The sequence below is a fragment of the Punica granatum genome, chromosome 3 (assembly GCF_007655135.1).
Source record: "Punica granatum isolate Tunisia-2019 chromosome 3, ASM765513v2, whole genome shotgun sequence".
In the NCBI taxonomy this organism is placed as follows: Eukaryota; Viridiplantae; Streptophyta; class Magnoliopsida; order Myrtales; family Lythraceae; genus Punica; species Punica granatum.
Window position 1 is genome coordinate 1,492,218 of NC_045129.1, and position 17,270 is coordinate 1,509,487.

The 17,270-nt window shown below is 32.9% G+C and overlaps 1 protein-coding gene and 1 non-coding gene across 2 annotated transcripts; one reads left to right on the forward strand and one right to left on the reverse strand.

Annotated features, from left to right (window-relative positions):
- Positions 1-24: 24 nt before the first annotated feature.
- LOC116201019 (ribosome biogenesis regulatory protein homolog) lies at positions 25-3,133 on the reverse strand. The gene is made up of 8 exons (XM_031532081.1): positions 2,977-3,133; positions 2,329-2,479; positions 1,607-1,658; positions 1,366-1,494; positions 1,105-1,222; positions 723-906; positions 447-560; positions 25-347 (listed from the first exon to the last, which is right to left on the reverse strand). Exons 1-8 carry the CDS (start codon positions 3,048-3,050, stop codon positions 180-182), a joined length of 990 nt encoding a protein of 329 aa, XP_031387941.1. The 5' UTR covers positions 3,051-3,133; the 3' UTR covers positions 25-179.
- Positions 3,134-3,196: 63 nt separating this feature from the next.
- Positions 3,197-3,278, forward strand: TRNAS-AGA. The gene has a single exon. It is a non-coding gene; the product is annotated as a tRNA-Ser (tRNA).
- The last annotated feature ends 13,992 nt before the right edge of the window (positions 3,279-17,270 follow it).

A 17,270-nucleotide genomic window follows, 5' to 3' on the forward strand; every position in this document is an offset into this window, starting at 1 on the left:
TAAACTTATTGAGCACAGCAAAGCCGGTCAAAATTCAGGAAAGAAATAGCAAAGAGGCAAATTTCAGACTCCTATTACCGAAAATACTTAAAACAAAATCTGAACAGAAAACCCAATATCATATATATCAAAATTTTTATCCTCCATCCAAGCATGCAGAAGAGATCGAGGTCAGTTGATCATTTCGACTTAGATTTGGCTTTCTTCGAGCTTGATGGTCCTTTCTTATTCGAGGACTTCTTCTGGAGATTCTTTTTTGGTTTCAACTTGCTCGAGGTTGAAGTGGCTGAGTCACCCCTCTGGTTACGCCGTTTCTTCTCTTTCTTCACGTTGTACATAGTAATAGCCTGCATTCAAAGATAAGCACATTCCCATGATAAATCCCTCGTCTCTACTGCTTAAAGTTAAATCAGCCACTCAAGTTGAAAAGTAATCAAAAGAGTCACCTTGTCAATGTTAAGAATCTCATGAGAGTTCTTAGAGATTAGCTTGTTGAGAACTCTGTCCGTTTGCTCCTTCTCTTTAGAGCCCAATCCTTTTCCTTCTGCAACTGGCAGGAACTAAAGGGGGGGGGAAAAAGGAAAAGGAAAGGAGATCAACCAATCCTGTGATTTTGTTTATACTTCCACATGTAGGCAAGTTTTAAGCCTGTATATCAGCATCTCGACACTGTAAACCTTATAGAAACATTAAAGCAAAAGGATCAAGGAAAAGTTCTAAACCTTGCGATGCTTATGATCGTGCTTTGGCTTCTTCTCTCCCTCTAGCTTTTTATCAAACTTCCCACCACTGGCTGTTGCAGTTGCTGCTATTCCAGCAACATCCCCTAGCTCATTTTTGGAAACTTTCTTAGGAGCAGCTTGGGTTCCTGTTATGGGCAAAGCTGTGGCTGCTAGTTGAACATGGCTAGCAGAAAAGAAGGAAAAAACACGTCTGCTATCAGAAGTTCAACGACAGAATTGATATAATTTTAAATCTGTTGTGTAGTGTTGGCTCTACTTTATTCGAGCTTCAACATTTAGCCCCAGATAATAAGAATGGGATCTCCTGGCGGCATCAAGAGATGATATCAGAAGCAAAGTTGTTGAAAATTAGGAGCAAAACCTTGGCAAAGCACCGAATTTAGCAGCTTCTTTCAAGTTCTGCACTCGGTTTTTCTCTTGCTTATCAACTCGTTTTCTCTTATCAGCTCGTCTTTTGGCAAAGGGGTCTTCTCCCGGTTCTGCGATAAGAGAAAACCAGGGTTCATAAATAACTGAGGGAAGATCATCTTCAAGAATAGACCGTTCAAATATCAATGTCGGTAGCATCTACTGTGCTTCTCTCAATTTCTTATTCAATGCGAAAATTTAAATAGGCAATTACCATCAGTGCTCTTGGCCTCAATTATGGGTATATCTTGGTCATCATTAACGCGGTCATACCCATATCTGCGTTTCCAAGCACTGGTCTGCTCGTCCCAAACAACCTTGTCTTTTTTATGCTTCTTTATACCTGGAACAAATGAACATTCCATTAACTGCATAACTAATATGAGCTGATCATACTATAGTCTGAAATAATCAAGACATTCTAGCATTTTGCAAGAGTTCTGGTAGTCACTGACCTTTCATTTTGGCAAAGGTTTCCCATTTAGTGGGAGGCTTAGGCTTAGGCAACTGAAAGCAAAAAGGATATTGAGATGAATGATAAGTATTACATAGTTATGATGAAGTTAAGTTTTTTTTTTCCTTTGGTGTGAACAAGTCACAAATTAGACTGGTAACAATGAGAAACTTTGGTCTTCAATAGCAAAATTAACATATAAAGGGAATAGGAACTGATAATTTGGATCCCTTCTATCTCTGGATTTAAGAATATCCCAGCCAGATTGAATTTTCCTTGGCGACAGAACAACCTCATAAATCTCACCAATAACCTTATTCAAGCACATGGATTCATAACAGCTAATACTTAAAGACAGAAGAGCATCCTTCACAACTTCATCCTTTCTAAGCAGAGAATCTGCTCCTAATACTGAATCATGATCCAACGCATCAACCACGGCGTACCATCCCTTATTTCCCAGGTTCCCAAACTATATGGTAAGAGCACCTAATCCAGCTTAAATCCATGAATTGCTTATGCAACACAAATGCTAATATCTTTCAAAAGCAGGTAGACAGCACCGTACAGTGCTACAGAACTACATTGCCAGGTTTAGTACAGGACCACCGAGCATGATACTACAAAAGAAGATCATGTGGCTTCTCCACTTTGGGCAATCAAGAAACAATATCTTCTCGATACGAGGTACCAGTAATAACAAACCAAGCAATGGGACTTTACATGCTTTTCTCTGGGTAGTTTTGTTGTAGGTGGTGGCAGCTTGACAATGGGACCATCCAAATCTTCAGTCGAAGGTAAGCTGAAAAGGGCATTCGCAACTGCTTGAACAAGCTCCCTCCCCTTCTGCAGACAACTTTCCACCAACTCCTCCCTAAAAAAAGTTTGGAAAGAAAAAAATGAAAAGGAAGAACTGAGCATAAACCAAGAATTCCCAGACTATTATCCATGCCTGCAAGAACCTTCAAAAATGTTTCAGTCCCAAAGAGAACACGATGCCCAAACATTGAAACCCAAGAGAGCAGCGGTCCAGCCGACACACTCAACTTTATAATTCGATTCGATCTCAATTTTTGGCAATCTTTCCTAAGGACAACTCTGAACTGAAAACAATACATGGACTTTCTCCCAGCATATGAATATCCATCCTCGTTCCCTTTTGCAATACATCGACAAATCCTCGTACCAAAGCCTTTATTCCAGAAAGATTAGCTTGGCTCAACATTGTCGACAGCGAAGTAAAAATAAAATTTTTGACACAGTAAAGCAGAGATATCAACTGAGGTCGGCAAGGGCAGCCGACCCAGAAGAAATATCCCCAAAGACGAGAACTTTAAAGCAAGCACATAGAGGAAGATGAGACTGCCAAACCTTGAAGACGGTAGAGAAGAGAACTGGTGGGTGGGATCAAAGGCCATGAGATGGCCAAGGTCTACCGTCTCCATTGTTCTCTCCACAACTCGAAGCTCTGTACTTCCTTCGCCCCCCTTGAAACCCTAATAAGCTGCCGGGAGGTTTTGTTTGGTCATCACCAGTAATCGAGTATTTATTTAGATATATACAGGTATTGAAGCAGCCCGTACAGTACCTGGTGGGCGTGCCGGAGTGGTTATCGGGCATGACTAGAAATCATGTGGGCTTTGCCCGCGCAGGATCGAATCCTGCCGCTCACGCTTACTTTATTTTATTTCTAATTTCCTTGTCATGGTTTTTTCAGAATTCCCTTTTTTTTTTAAATTGTTTTTAAGGGTTTGAGGTTTTTTTTTAATATGTTTTTATTATTCTTTATTCTTTTAATATATAACCAACTAGTACGAAAATGGCATACAATGCACATAGAAAAAATCTCATTCACCTCACCATATTACGTATTATAGATGATACATAATAGTAACTATTGAAACAAAGAATCGCATAAAATTCATATTTTATATATTGGTGTTTAATTTTAGTGTCTTTTTTTCCTCACATATATTTAGTTTGAATTTTACATGAATTGCATTTCAAATATTAATTTATCATTCAAGTATCATAATTAAGAATGAAAAATCGAAGAACGTATATCTCAGCAAATATAAGATGATAAAAGGATGAAAACGAAATGCCAGTGTTTCATATGATAAGGCAGAGAAATTCACAAACTGGAGAAAGATGAAATATAAAATTGGAGCAAATTTACCGTGGCAAATAAAAAGACGAAGAATAAAAAAGAAATTGAAAATGTAGTCCTTCGTGTAGAATATCTACAAGCTTGTCCAGGAGCCATCGAATTGCCTTTGCTATATTAAGCGTGTTGTGATTCCAGCATCGAATAAAGCCGTAAATTGAGCCAATGACTGGCATTGCCGCAACCATATGATCCACAGGTTGGGTCCTCTGTGACCACCAACTGGTGGAGGAGGAGGAGCAACACGATAAATCATCAGCGTGGTGCACAAAATAGTGCGAATGGAGCTTGAAGGGTGGGGGCGGCAGCGACAATGCCACGGTCGGGAACAGGGAAATGGGGGTCGGCCATGGTTTGGTTTGGGGCCGGGGGTGGTACAGGAGATTGGAACATTTTTCTCATGTTTGAGAAGGGAGGGGACATATGATAGAGGATAGTTGCAATTCAAGAATAATCAATGTGACTACACGACAGACAGGAGCAAATGCGCTTGCTAGAAGTATTGGTAGCAATAGATTCTCTTTTAATATGAATGAATCTATAAATTTAAAACGTAAAAATTAATATCTTGAATGGACATATAATTAAAGTTAAAGAGTGATGGAGAAACTAAAATATTGACAGAAAAACTTTTTCCCACTTCTTAGTACCGTGCTTACATATATTCGTACTTATAAATTGCAAAGAAAAAAAAAGAGTATACTATCACTATTGCCCTCCACTTATTCATTAGTAATCGTTTTTGCCCATGACATATTTTTGTTACTAATTAGCTCCAAACGTTGGCATTCCGTTTAACATTTATAACCTTTTGTGACGGAAAACATAACGCCGTCCATGAATTTTCCATTACAGAAGTTAACGGAATGGTATAAATGTTAGACAAAAATATGTCATGGGCAAAAACGGTTACTAATGAATAAGTGGAGAACGACAATGATAGTCACTCAAGAAAAAACTTACATTTTCGTATAATGTCCTGTGCAAAGGTAGATAATTCTCTATAGAATAAAAATAAAATACAATTAAAATGACGAGGTTTATATAAAATGCTAGTGAGTTAAACTATCAAAATATCTTATCATTAAAGTTATTATATAACTGCAATTGTCAATCCAATAAATTCCCTTATTGTTTTTGCTTATGATGATCCATTGTAGAAACCCAATCAAATAACGTAGTCATTATATCAAGTGGGCGCGTCGGAGTAATTATCGGGCATGACTAGAAATCATGTGGGCTCTGTATGCGCATGTTCGAATCATGCCGCTCACATCTTTTATTTTCTATGTTTTTCTTTTTAAATTCTCATAATTCTTTTAGCTTTATCTATAAACTATAATGATTATTACGATACGGATCACAACATATTAATTTTCGACTTTTTTATACTAGCTGATATGGACATGAATAAGAAATGTGCTCGGCCTAATATAAGAGATTCGATGATCCTCAGAGGTTGTTCGCAGATGGTCCAACTCAAGACCCTCGGGACCTCGCGTATGCTGGATAGCTCCTCTGGTGTGATGGCTCAAATGGGATACTGATGGCTCATCCATTGGAAAACCGAGCCCCTCAGGAATTGACGGAGTCTCACGCAACTTAGATGGTTCCTTTATTTGCCTTTTTACTGCCCCGACTGGAATCATAGATTCCAATCTCGCAGAACTACTTGCCATAAAGCAAGCTCTTCATCTTTGAGTTCTCATTAGGTGATATCTGGTTCCTCTCTTATTATCGAATCGGCCTCTTCAACTGTTGTTGGTTGGATACAAAAGGGATCGGGTGATCCATGGAAAAACCGTTAGATCTTCATTGACATTCATCTTTTCTCTCTTCACTTCAATCGTATTAGGTTTCAGCACACTTTCAGGGAATGAAACGTTGTAGTTGACTGGTTAGCTAAATCTGGCGTTAAGAGAAACCATGATTTTGTTGCTTGGCTTGAAGTTCTTTATTGTTGGCTTTACTTTTCCTACTGTCACTCCTCTTCATGTTTTCTTCTTTGTTGCTGATTCTATGTTATATTGACTCTATATGACTTTTGTAGCCACATTTTACTAATGATAATCTGGGTTGATTAATAAAAAAAAACAGCTTTCACATTTTTCTAATAAGTGAGTTCATCGCTAGTTATACACAAAAATCTTCCTTTTACCTGCGTAAAACCTACTTTTAATAGTATTTTCTATTATTTTGTATTTATTTATGGATATCATTTGCTCCCTATATGGTTTGATTTACTTTTCATTACTATTTATAAGTTTTAAATTAAGTATTAAAAACTAATAGATAAGATTGAAATCTAATCTAAATCAAAAGGTGATAGGAAATATATTATCATTTGAAGGATGAAAAATATATATATATATATATATATATGTATGTATATTATGTAAACCAATATTTATTTTAAGAATATGCAAAATAATTGTATAAAATTACCTTATCTTCGTGTGAAAGACATGTCGCACACGATGGTTATCTTACTAGTATATATACATGAAAGGGCTGCTAATATCCTTTTCACCCTTTTAGTGCTCATCAATATTTTTTGCTGCGTTTGGTTTCAAAGTAAAATTTTAAAATCAGATTTTGATTTTGAAAAAGAGTGGTATAAATGGGGCATACCATTTGACTTTATATGAGTTATTTTGTTTTGTTGTGGAAAAAGAGTGATATAAATGGGGCACACCCTTTGACTTTGTATAAATTATTTTATTTTGTTGTAAGTAGAATTAAGTTAAAGTAGGATTTTAAAATCCTACTTTGAAATCAAACAAGCCTTTTCATGATGCTTTTCATGTTCATCGTATTTCTTCAACTTTCTTTTATAGGATGAATTCCAGAAGAATTGCTTTGTCTGATAAATTATAATCTTCCAGATAAGGATATATATGAAGATCATTATGGTCATTTTCCTCTGGTCCACATGCAAAAATGAGATAGAGCCTAAATAAAGCATTAGGATCCTATCATTTGGCACCATGTTTTTTTCTCTGAAGTACGTAAAAGACACGTTGTTCCCAAGATATATATTCAGATATTTCATTAACCATCGACGGAATCCGGCTAGTTTCGAGTCGCAGAGTTATCACAATGCGCTATATCCCTAACAATAATTTGTTCCGATTCGGATGAGATTTATCTCTTATATATATATAAATACATATATGTTTGAGTTCTCTTTGTTGGGAAGCAGAGAACATATATCTTCTATATATATATATATATATATATATATGTGCACGATATATATGTGACAACCAGCCGGGATTTGTCTTATATATTACGGTGTCGTGTACTGTATAGAATTTCAGCTGGTTGTCACATATACAGTACACGATATTGTAATGTTATATATATATATATATATATATTATATTTTTGAACTTCAAAGTAGTCCCCGGTCTTCATTGAGATCTTACACATGGGCAAAACAACAAACTGGGAGAGTTCGAGTGGAAGATAACTTTCCATTAACAATCAACAAAAGTGCTCCTGTCTTTATAAAGAAAAAAGGGTCACTCCCTTACCCCCCCCAAAAAAAAAGGTCACTTACATACCTTTCCCACGCCCATCAAAAAAGTTCGTAGATCAATAAATATAGGAGCGATCATGGACGAAAGAAATCACGAGAAGTACTGTATTAGTAAAATGTATTACATGTTGTGGACTTTATCTGTAATAAAAGAGGTTCAAAAAACCTTATAGAAAGCACATAATGAACATGGTTAACTTGATAGTAAAATGAGATTTAATTTCAGTTAATAAATTGAAAACATCTCACGATTCCATAAAAATAGAATTATTGGGAAAGGGTAGTGGAGGGAAAAGAAAACTGAATGATACTTTAGAAAGGATGCCTCAAAAATATCTAGCCATTGGCAGGTTGAATGTACCAAAAGCGCGAGCACTTAAGAGTCAAGTTCAAGGAGTAAACTTGCATTATAATAAAGCCATTTCGACCCGTAACTTAAGAAACTTATTTTTAACGTGTCCATATTTTATATTTGACTCATAGATCTAGACCAGCACTACGTGCTAACCTATCAAATAAATATTACTTTAGCTATTGTTTATTTCTTGACACATTACATGAATATATATGTGTAAAATATTTAATTAATGATACTAAAGAAAAGCAATAAAAAAATCCACTGCCGCAAAAATAAATAATTAAATAAAAATACTGTTGAAAAATGAACTTTTAACATCAAAGGATAGCAAGTTGAGATCTAAAGTGATATACAGAGAGAAGAAGAAAAGGAGATGAGGGAGCAGATGGAGTGTTGCAAATATTGTTGGTGCACAGTCTTGAGGGAGTTCTAGGGAAAAAAAAAAGATTTTTACATCGTACAACATCCGTGGAAATTAATTTTTCATAAGTGGTTTCTATTGTTGTGATATTTGTCATTTCCATCCCAAGAACTAATACCATTAATTTTAATTTAATTTTATCTTTACAAATTAATGTTATCATACGTAGAGTATTGATTTTCTATAATAATCTATATATATATTTAATATATATATATATATATAAAAGGAAGGATCATGATAGTTTTATTTAAAAATCCTAACCTCTCGGTTAGATGTGGAAAACCCACAACTCTTCTTGGTGAGTGTCTTGAGTTGTTCCATTTAATAGAAAATATCTCATCGATCACCACAATCTCAATCAATCCCATACTCACTGCAAAAGCTTCAAACGGTCTGCTTACATCTCCCTCTCTCTTAATCAAATAACGAGACGTATTGGTATTATTTATCAAATGGATGCTGCATAGAATTACTTTATATTCGATGGGTAATCGAAATGAGTTGTACGTAGCTTAACGCAACGTTATTTAATTTATGTTTTCACGGTGCACAAGTCCAACAAATTTACTTAACTAGGCCTTTTTGCATCATATGATACACAATACAATTCTAACGTGCTTTCTAAAATGACAGCATAAAGTATATTATCTATCTAAAAGTGACTACACAAAATCGCCAGCGCAACGCGCTGGATGACGGGCTAGTTACAATTTAAATGAGAAATGATCACAAACAATGTGTAAAATATACAAAATTTCTAAACTTCTTTGTACATTCGTTATCCTCTTCTCCAATATTCTCCAAGCTCCATGAAATTTCAATCAGAGAAGTTAACAAAAATTCATGTTGATGGGTGGCCACAAAGTGATACAACATAATTTTACTTTAACATCTTCAAGTAGCAATTTATTTATAAGGTTGCTAAAGAAGCAAAAATTTTGAGAAGAATCTCAAATCTTTAATGAAATCAAATAGATATAATGAATGACTTCCCGGTAGATTATACATAACTCAATTACTATGAAAAATTAAATTAAAACAAGAAATAAAAAAGTGTAAATTTTGTAACTTGTTTACATTAGTCTTTTGCCATTGTTGAGCAGAGTAGTGACCCCCTTATTGGATCTTTTGCTGTCCATGGAGCTTAAAGAATATTCAGACAATGGCGGAAAATGTGGAGTTCTAGAGTGAAAGGTTTGGAGACTCAGACTGATGTAAATGATTTTTTTTTTCGGTGTAAACTCTGGTATCTGTAAAGCCCAATTGAGTATGACTAATCCGGTCGAGTCAGGTCGGCTCACTAAGGGTAAAGTTTTCTCAACATGGATTTTCTGCATTTATAAAGACTTGAATCCGAGACCTTATTTAAACGGAACAAATTTCAAATTGCTTGAACCAATTCACATTGGTAATGCGAAGGATATTTAGACTAGAGGATCTGAATGGCATGGAGGTCAGAATTGATGGTTCAGAAAAACTACCGCCACTACCGAGGAAATTTACCGGTCAGAATTGAATTCCAGAAGAACTGATGGTATTTTCCTATATTCCTATCATTTTGTCTCCATGTATGTTTGTTTTTCCTCAATAAACATTATCTTAAAGAAACTCTCTTCCTAAGCTTTTGAAGATGATACGTAAAGTCTCGATTTAATTTGTAAAACCAGAGACTATGCGTTCCTGCTGACCATAGATGGGACCCTGTTCTAGAAGCACAATCCTCCTCGTGGTTTCGAATTGCAATGTTATCACAAATGATGCGCTATCTCTAATGATAAATATTTATGTTCGGATTCGGATGAGATTGAAGTCATGTTTGTATATGTTTTTCTCCATAGTGGGAGGCACAGGCCCAGTCGTGCTTCAACATACGGTACACTATTGGGCTATTACTTAAACTAATAAACTTAAAGTAGTCTATGGTTCTCATTGAGATCATCCATATGGACAAAACGATAACGGGAAGAGTTCAAATGGAAAATGACTACCGTCGTTCAATCACAAAGTTCTACCTTTAAAAAGGAAAAGGGTCATTTACCTACCGTTCCCACGCCCATCCAAAATTAAACAAACAAATAAATAAATAAATAAGAGAGAGATATTTATTGTAATTATATAAATGGACAGAATCGCGAGAAGTGATATAGTTGACAAATTACTCCAATACTTTGGAGGTGTAAATTTTACTTGTAATACAAATAATTCAAAAACTTCTAAAAACTACCTCGTGAATAGGATGAGATGATTGATGTTGCATGGAGGATTTGTTTCAGTTACTACGTTGAGATGGATATGCAAGTTAAAAATATGTGTATGTGTGTGTGGGGAAGAGGTTAAGGGAGGGAAAAGAAAATTGACAGATCCTCAATACAGACAGGAATGCCACGAAAACATCCAGCCATTGGTATGTTGAATGCACCAAAAAAAGCGAGTTCTAGCTTGACGGTTACGTTCAGTATTGTACGTAGTAAATACATGCACAAAAGCCATCTCTACAAATATGATTAATAGGTTCCAAGTTCGATATTTGTTGTGGAACTATCCATATTTTTTTTATTAAGATATTAGATTTTTATTTTAGTATACTAAGTCTATGAGCCTCCTTTGTAATTGAGGAAAAAAAATCATCTCGATCCATCACGCGAAACTTATATTTAATGCGTCCCATGCTCTATATATATTTGACTTAATATAACTCTATATGACATCAATTATGTATATATGCATATATGCAACCGTATTGTGGCTGGAATCAAAATCATGACTAGCCCCATGCTTGGCAACTCCTATTGTGGTTGGCCCAGCCGACACACGTGATCTTTGCCATGGACTCTCTGTGTATTAGTATACTAGGCCCATGAGTCACCCTTGTAATCGAGAAAAAAAAATTCATCTTGACCCATGACTCAAAACTTATTTTTAATGTGTCCCATGCTCTATATATATTTGACTTAATATAACTCCATATATGACATCGATTATGTATACTGTACATATGCAACTGTACTGTAGCCGGAATCAAAATTATGACAAGCCCATGCTTGGTAACTCCAATTGTGGTTGGGCCAGTTGAGGTATGTGATCTTAGTTACGGATTCTCCGTGTATTAGTGTACTAAGCTCATGAGCCTCCTTTATAATCAAGAAAAAAAAAATCATCTTGACCCATGACTCAAAACTTATTTTTAATGTTTCCCATGCTCTATATATTATCTATATATATATTTGACTTAATATAACTCCATATATGACATCGATTATGAATATATGTATATATGCAACCGTCTGTGGCCGGAATCAAAATCATGACGAGCCCCGCGCTCGGCAACTCCAATTGTGTGGTCGGCCCAGCTGACTCTCCATGTATTATATATGTGGATGCATACCATGCATGAAGGATAACTAATGTCGTTGATCGTTGTTGCTCGGTAGTCTTCCGCCACGACTATAGCCACGCAGCTGGGTATTATTGCGCTCTCACCGGTTGCGTATCTACTTAATTAATTTATATTACATGCCAAAATTGTTCGACTTTACAATAGTGTTGATTTGGTGAACATCCTAACCTTATGTGTACCTTTTACTCGAGATTATTCTTGCTAGAATTCATATTAAAAAAAAGAAAAGGACTTCCTTAGCTAAAGTAAAAGATCTAGTGGAGGACCTCCTTAATTAAAATAACTAAATCAAGACAGAGCAAATAAACTTTTATAAAGTCCCAAAAGAAATCACCTTATGAGGATTATTGAGCTTTTGAAGCACAACATTTTTGAAGCGTAGCTACCCGTGAAAAGTTCAATAATATCTAACCCCACAATAGATGAAGATGGAATAATCCAGATGTCAGCTGCCCGAGCATCTGATCAACCCCAATTTGACCTTTTTCAGCGGAAAAATGGTCCTAATAATATGTTAATGAAAAGCAAGCAAATGATTTAATTGAAGTTCTTTTTCTCTATTCTAAACATTTATATGTATGTGGAGATTGCACGCTGCTGTAATGCATATATATATATATATATAGCCATTTAACTCAATCATATACATCTAAATATATTTATATATATCTAATTTAGTTTGCTAGCCAGCATTACCCTACACAAATGTAGCAAAGATGGCAAGAAACAACATCAGACAATTATCTTTACGACAAATTATGTTAGTGGCTTAGTGCGCAAATACATATCTTATCTCCAACAGGACATTCTTAATTAATAATAATTAATGCTGCTGGTAATTTTTCATGACATGAAACATATTGTTATTAAGAACTATACAGTGTCGGGCATGCTCACGATTCTCTCATAATAAATAATTCATGGTGCGATCGAGATTTATACGCAAAAGAAACTTATTGTAAATAAATTAATCTAACACTTGGAAAGAAGTCTTCATCGTATTAATAGAGTATGTATGTGCGTAAGTCAAATGAAAGGTGTATATATATATATATATATATATATATTCTTTTCGGTGGATTGAAAGGTATACTTTTTATTAGTTTTTGTCGTATTTTAATCTCATTTTATCGATTTTCTAGAGATATCGACTGATGATGTAGAGATATCATATATGCACAAGGCGGCCAGCCACTAGTGTTCAAAACAAGTGCTTTTGTACTATACCATTGATCGCTGTTAGTTTAAAATTCTTCATCGCGCACAGAAAAGCTTATTACAAGCTGATTCTTGTGTACATACTTATGTTCGTGTATCTTATTACAATTTGATTTGCACTGAAGAGCTATATACCAAATTCTAGTACAACGTATCGCTAACCCTTTATCGTTTGCCAGGTCCTTGCTTCCTGTTAATGATCTATATCACGGGGTATGAGAATGAAGTACGTACAAGGAACAATAACCGGGTGTATCTATACTAGGATGTAATGAGAGGTGTACATAAACTAAGTGGGCATTAATCTAGCTAATTAATAGAGACTAGAGTGCAATTGCTTGAATTAACGTGGACTGACCCCTAAAGTTCATATATATATATACATACACGTACTATTAAAATAACCAAATGCGTTGAGCGTGAAGATAATGTAATTTGATATAATATTTGCCAAATTTTAAAATAAAATATTTGTTACTACGTACATGAATGTAGAAATTTTATATTATTCATTTTCAAATGGTAATATATTTCCAAAGACGTTTTGATTTTGATTATATTTCAAGGTATTTCATCCATTAGTTTTTATGTTTAAATAAAATATTACATAGATAACTAAAAATTAATCAAAACATATAGTAAATGATATGTATAAAAATATATAAAATGATAGAAAACACTCAACTCTCAGAAAAAAATGTTAAGAGTTACTTATTTTATTTAAGTAGAATATGGGAAGTCAAAGCAAAAAATGGATGTGTTTATTCAGTAATACAATTTAAAAATGTGTTTATTCGTCTAACATATATCACTGTTTGTAATTTCTTATTTAAATATTTGTTACACGTCGTACTTGTATAAAATATCGACTAATTTACTAAAAGCTATCATCGGAGCAAGCTCATGATGTATTTTGGTTTGGGATAATTCCAACCAAAGATGGTGAGAGAAAACGAGAAAATATAATTCTATCTCATACTGACGTGGTGAAAAAAAATCAATAATAATTATTTAATAAAAAATAATTATGTTAATTATCCGAGTGATTAGTATAAATTTATCTATTTCATGCAATTCAATTGGTGTTTCTTCATGTCATATGACGAGGTAAGAACACCTCAATAACTTCTTGAGACAAACCTTTTTCAACGTCAATCTGTTAAGCAGGATTAATTAAGAAAGATATTAAATTATAAGGAAATTAAATAATGTGATCAATGGTACTAATAAGATAATTTCTAAATAAATCGAAATTGTATAGTCACAAATAAAATTAGTCTCTATACATCAAATAATAAAAATAGTCTAAATGTATGAAATGAAATAAAATATATATATAGGTATATTGATAGTGTAAAAATTATCTAAATATACCTCAAAAACTTATGAGATGGAAAAAAAAATGTGACTAGATATATTGAAATGACAAAAGTGAAATTACGAAAATTCGAAAAATAATCCGTTAATATATCTATAGTTTTATATTAGTTATATATATATATATATATATAATAAGTGAATCTATACATGCTTGACTTTTGAAAGGTTTCTTGATTAAGTGGTAAGACATAATAATAATCTTATTAGTTGGTTTAAAGGTACCAAATCAATAAATATGAACTACTTAGTATCATTAGTGTATGTTGATAATTTTTTATTTAGATATACATAATTTAATATCAATAATTATAAATAATTAATTCAATTTTTTGCCATAATTAACTCAATTTTCCTTTAAAAAATTAAGATTAATATAAGAAGTCAAGGTATCATCTTTTAATATTTCACATTCCCAAACTATTGAACATTTATTGGAATTTTGAGGTAGTTAGTTGAAACAAAAGAAGAAAAAAATTTCCATTCTAATGTTTAATAGAAAAAAAAACTGTAATAAATATTCATTTTAAGACACTAGTAAGTTAATATTCTTGTTGTATTACACACATAATAAATTTTAAAATACGTAAAAATAAAATGTGAGCAATAACGAATTAATGTAAAAAGCCTTAGCTGAATACATGATTAAAATCATGCTAATAAAGAACAAAAAGAGTGAACATTGTTAAAGGAAAATGAGAAAAGCAGAATATCAAAAAAAGATTGTCTAATTGCTTATAATTCTAATTCTTCATAAAAAATTATTTCGAAAGTAATGAATAATTATTACTAATCTTCTTTTATCTGTAAATCACATATAATGTTAATTTCTTCTTTTATTTGGAATAAGTACCTAAAAGATATTTGAAATATTTTTTCTTTCAAATCAAAATGTTTATTTTGTATAAACGAGACATAACATTTGTTAATATTTTTATAAAACCTTTATAATATTTTAATTTTTTTTTGTTACAAAAGTTAAACCTAAATCTATAAATTCTAAAAAAATCAGAATAGTTATATATGTATACACATAAAGAGCAAATTTACGGAATTTGAAAAATGAAAGAGAAAAGCAGATCGAGCCATGGTGGTTCGTCGAAGGGCACCATCGCCCTTGGCGAGATCGGCAGCGAGTGGTGGTTGTTGGCCAAAGGCCCTTACCACTCAATTTTCAACTTTCTATGAAGACATGAGCAAGATTATGAAGAAAAAATTAAAAAGAAAACGCTAAAAGATAATCAAATAATATCTCTTAACATAGAGAGAAACATATGATATCCTAGAAAAAGGTAAAATCTATTAAGAACAACATATGATATTCTCTAATAAAGACCCATAAAGACTATAAATTATAAGTGAATAGATATTTTATAAGTGATGACATTCCTTTTGAAATATAAGAACGAGAACATTAAGAGTGCGTTTGGATTTAGAGTTGAATTGAGTTGAGTTTTGATTTTAATTGGTTTGTAATGATTGTATTATTGAATTATAAGAAAAAGTGTGAAAAAGTAATAAATAATTGAGAGAAAGTAATGATTAAGTAATGATTGTGTTGTTGAAATGTGAAAAAGTAACGAATAGTTGAGAGAATTTAATATTAAAAATTGAATTGAATGGTTAAAAAAAATTTAAAAATGAAAAAAGTAATGATTGTGATGTTGAATTAAAGATAAGTTGAGTGGAGTTGAGTTGAGTTGAAAATTTTTTTAAAAACAAACACACCCTAAGATTTTCGGGTAACAACATCGAGAATCTTTTGAGACTTTATAATGAAACTATCAAGGAGAAAAGTTTTAGAGGAAGAAATGAGTTAAAATGATTTTTCTATGTCTATTTGAAAATTGAAAGGTATATATAGCATAAATAAATGCACATTTTTCAATAGTTACATCTCTTTAGTAATTACATCCTTTTACCATAAAATTATTTAACCAAATATGAAATAGTATTTGATAATTACATTTTTTTATACTAATTTAACTAATCTTCTTATTAAATTATAACTTTCTCTTTATTTTTCTGATCTAATTTTTACAGTTTTATATTATATTAAAGAAGATATAATTTTCGAATAAAAATATAAAATTAAGTGATGTATGAATTTTATTTAGCCCTAGGGGATGCAAAGGCCACTTGAAAATTGTTTTCCTTGTATTATTTGAATATATTGACATTTTCCAGAAGGTAAAATGGCGTAAAGAATTAATTTAGTTTTGTTCATTATATAAAGAAGCAAATTTGTACTACCATTATTTAAATAAGAAAAAAATAAGAAGAATAGTTGGAGAAATACCTCATACTTTTATTTTTTGTCATTGAAAACGTAAAAGGGTCCAAGAAACGAAGATTGTGTAAAATCGTTAGGTAACAAACATATGATATAATAACGTTTTGAAATTATAAATCGATAAGAAAAAAATAGGACAAACGTACTTGTAATAGAGACTTACTTGGTTGAAATAGATGTAAAAGGAAAAAATATCAAAAATTAATGAAAAGAGAAAAAAAATTAAATATAAGCATTATGAAAGTATACAACAAAAAGCAACGAATCTAAAAAGGTGTAACGAAAAGTCACTAGAGTACTAAAGTATGTTCGGAATAATGAAAATTGGAGAACCTCCTCATACTATTATATATAATATAGATATAGATATAGATATAGATATAGATATAGATATAGGTATTATGCGTATTGGATCGGTGGATTTTTCTTTGTATCATCATGACAAAGAAGAAGAAAAAGAATACAGTTTGTGGAACTAGCTCTTCTGTAAAGTGGGAAGGGGGCACGCAGGCTGTCGCATAATAATTGTTCGTAACTAAACTAAGTTGTTTTTCATGAATACACATACTGAAACCATAGGCAAGTTAATCATGTAATTAGCTGTTGATAACTGTAACGGGCAAATTAAACCTTCAAACTGTGAAAAGGGGGCGCATTATACGTACAGTCCAATGTTTTCCGGCAAGCTAGAAATATCAACTCCTAGTTTCAGCGTTGCTAAAAACCGAAAATACTTTTGGCCGAAAGAAAATGAGCTGAGACACAGTTCTTCGTATTGAACATTTGACGAGTAGAAATAGATCGATCGCATCTACTTATAAAGGGTTGTTCACAATATTCCCCATAAAGAGAATAATGGGAGAGGCCACCCCGCTTTTTGAACGTTTACA

Excerpts from the sequence above, each read along its gene's own strand:
- LOC116201019 (XM_031532081.1), bottom strand. The coding sequence starts at position 3,050 with ATGGAGACGGTAGACCTTGGCCATCTCATGGCCTTTGATCCCACCCAC. Across the intron at positions 1,659-2,328 it reads AACTACCCAGAGAAAAGCAT|TTGCCTAAGCCTAAGCCTCC; the intron begins GTAAAGTCCCAT and ends TTTTGCTTTCAG. Across the intron at positions 1,223-1,365 it reads TGAGGCCAAGAGCACTGATG|AACCGGGAGAAGACCCCTTT; the intron begins GTAATTGCCTAT and ends CTCTTATCGCAG.